We start from the raw sequence: 1,545 nt of genomic DNA, 5'->3' as shown, positions 1-1,545 counted from the left end.
TAATAAATATTTATTGAGGAGCTACTACATGCCACAAACTACAATAGGTTCTTTAGACACTATCTAGTCCTTAAGGAAACATGGAAAAGTACAGGATACCCCTCCCCAAGCAAGTCTGACCCCCTTCGCATGGCATCCAATACACGGCTGCTTCCACTCTGGGCTGGTAGGTGGATCTGTTTACAGATATTGTCTCTCTCATGAATCAGCTGCAGAACCTGATCAAATAGAACGCATTAAAGGTCATCAAAGTCTCCCCAAAGAATCTTGTAGAAAGTAATACCACCCCTACTATTCTCCAAGGTTAATTTCCAAATAATTAAGAAGCTGATTAAACCAAACACATGAATTACCCAAATCCTTTACTTTTGTTCAAACTATGTTCTGTCTGTACCAGACAGAGATGCTTAAGGATACTGATTGCAGTTTGACACAGTTAACAACAGACACTCACCTCATCAGGAAAGTCCTTGGGGTGGGGAGAGGTGAAACGGATCCTCATTTCAGGATCTATTCTGGAGACCTGATCCAGAAGATGAGCAAAACGAAGGCCCCCTTGCTTGATTTTATAGTTGGCTGAGAAGCCACGGCTAAGGTTGGTGGACACTGCTGCGCTGTTGAAATGGACCTCTGAATTGTCCCGAAAACTATTAACATTCTGACCAAGTAGTGTCACCTCTTTCAGCCCCTGAAAAGAGGAAAAAAATGTATATTGGAAGCAATTTAAAAATTAGTGTGGTAGCTTTATGTCAAATTAAATTGACATAAATTGTCAAATTAAATTGACACTAATTAAAATTAGCTGAACGAAAAAAATTACATTCTAAAAAATAAAATAAAATATAAAATAAAATTAGCTGAACCTACCAAGAGCCATCCATAAACATGTTCTGTCTTTACCCAATAATTTCATACCTGGGCATCTTGTGTGAAAAACTGAACTTCAGTATAAAGCCTTATATAAACATTAATCTTCATAACACTTTTTAGAGTAGCAAGAAACTGGATACAAACTCAATGTTCAATAATGGTTAATTTATAACCATAAATCAAATTAGGACACCATTCTGTCAGGTGACTATTATATAATTATCACCTATTCTTGCCAAAAATATTTAGCCTAATAGAATCAAGCCTTTACATCTAACTTCCAGTTTACCAGAATTCAAGGGAATATTTTAAATGAGGAAGCAATCAAACAAATCCAGTGGTATCTGATCTCTTCAAAAAATTAATGCATCATTTAAAGCAAACAACAACAGAAAAGAGAATGGGCTATTTAATATAATGTAGAAATTGAAGAAATATAACTAAATGAAACTACACAAATCTTGACTGGATCGCAGTTTGAAAATCAAACAGCAATAAGATAATTGCGGACAATTAATAAATTTTGAATATGGATTGCAGATTAGATAATATTAGTTTATTATTAAATTTCCTACATGTGATTATGTACAGTGTATTATGGTTAAGAAGAGAAAAATTCTTATTCTGAGAAAATGCATACTAAAGTATCCAGGATGAAGTGGCCTAGTTTCTACA

General features: G+C 34.6%; 1 protein-coding gene across 1 annotated transcript in view; it reads right to left on the bottom strand.

The window, feature by feature from the left end:
• LOC105310388 (CDK5 regulatory subunit-associated protein 1-like) overlaps nt 1–1,545 on the bottom strand; it is a gene marked incomplete at its 5' end in the record, with an annotated part of 8,011 nt that overhangs the window by 2,095 nt on the left and 4,371 nt on the right. The window contains 2 exons of the mRNA XM_023526709.1: nt 121–218; nt 455–688. Coding sequence (XP_023382477.1) covers nt 121–218; nt 455–688 — 332 coding nt within the window. The remainder of the gene's footprint in view (nt 1–120; nt 219–454; nt 689–1,545) is intronic.

The sequence above is a fragment of the Pteropus vampyrus genome, unplaced genomic scaffold (genome assembly GCF_000151845.1).
Source record: "Pteropus vampyrus isolate Shadow unplaced genomic scaffold, Pvam_2.0 Scaffold2894, whole genome shotgun sequence".
NCBI classification, from domain to species: domain Eukaryota; kingdom Metazoa; phylum Chordata; class Mammalia; order Chiroptera; family Pteropodidae; genus Pteropus; species Pteropus vampyrus.
Note: the sequence above shows the minus strand (reverse complement) of the source record. Positions and strands in the feature narration are given on the sequence as shown.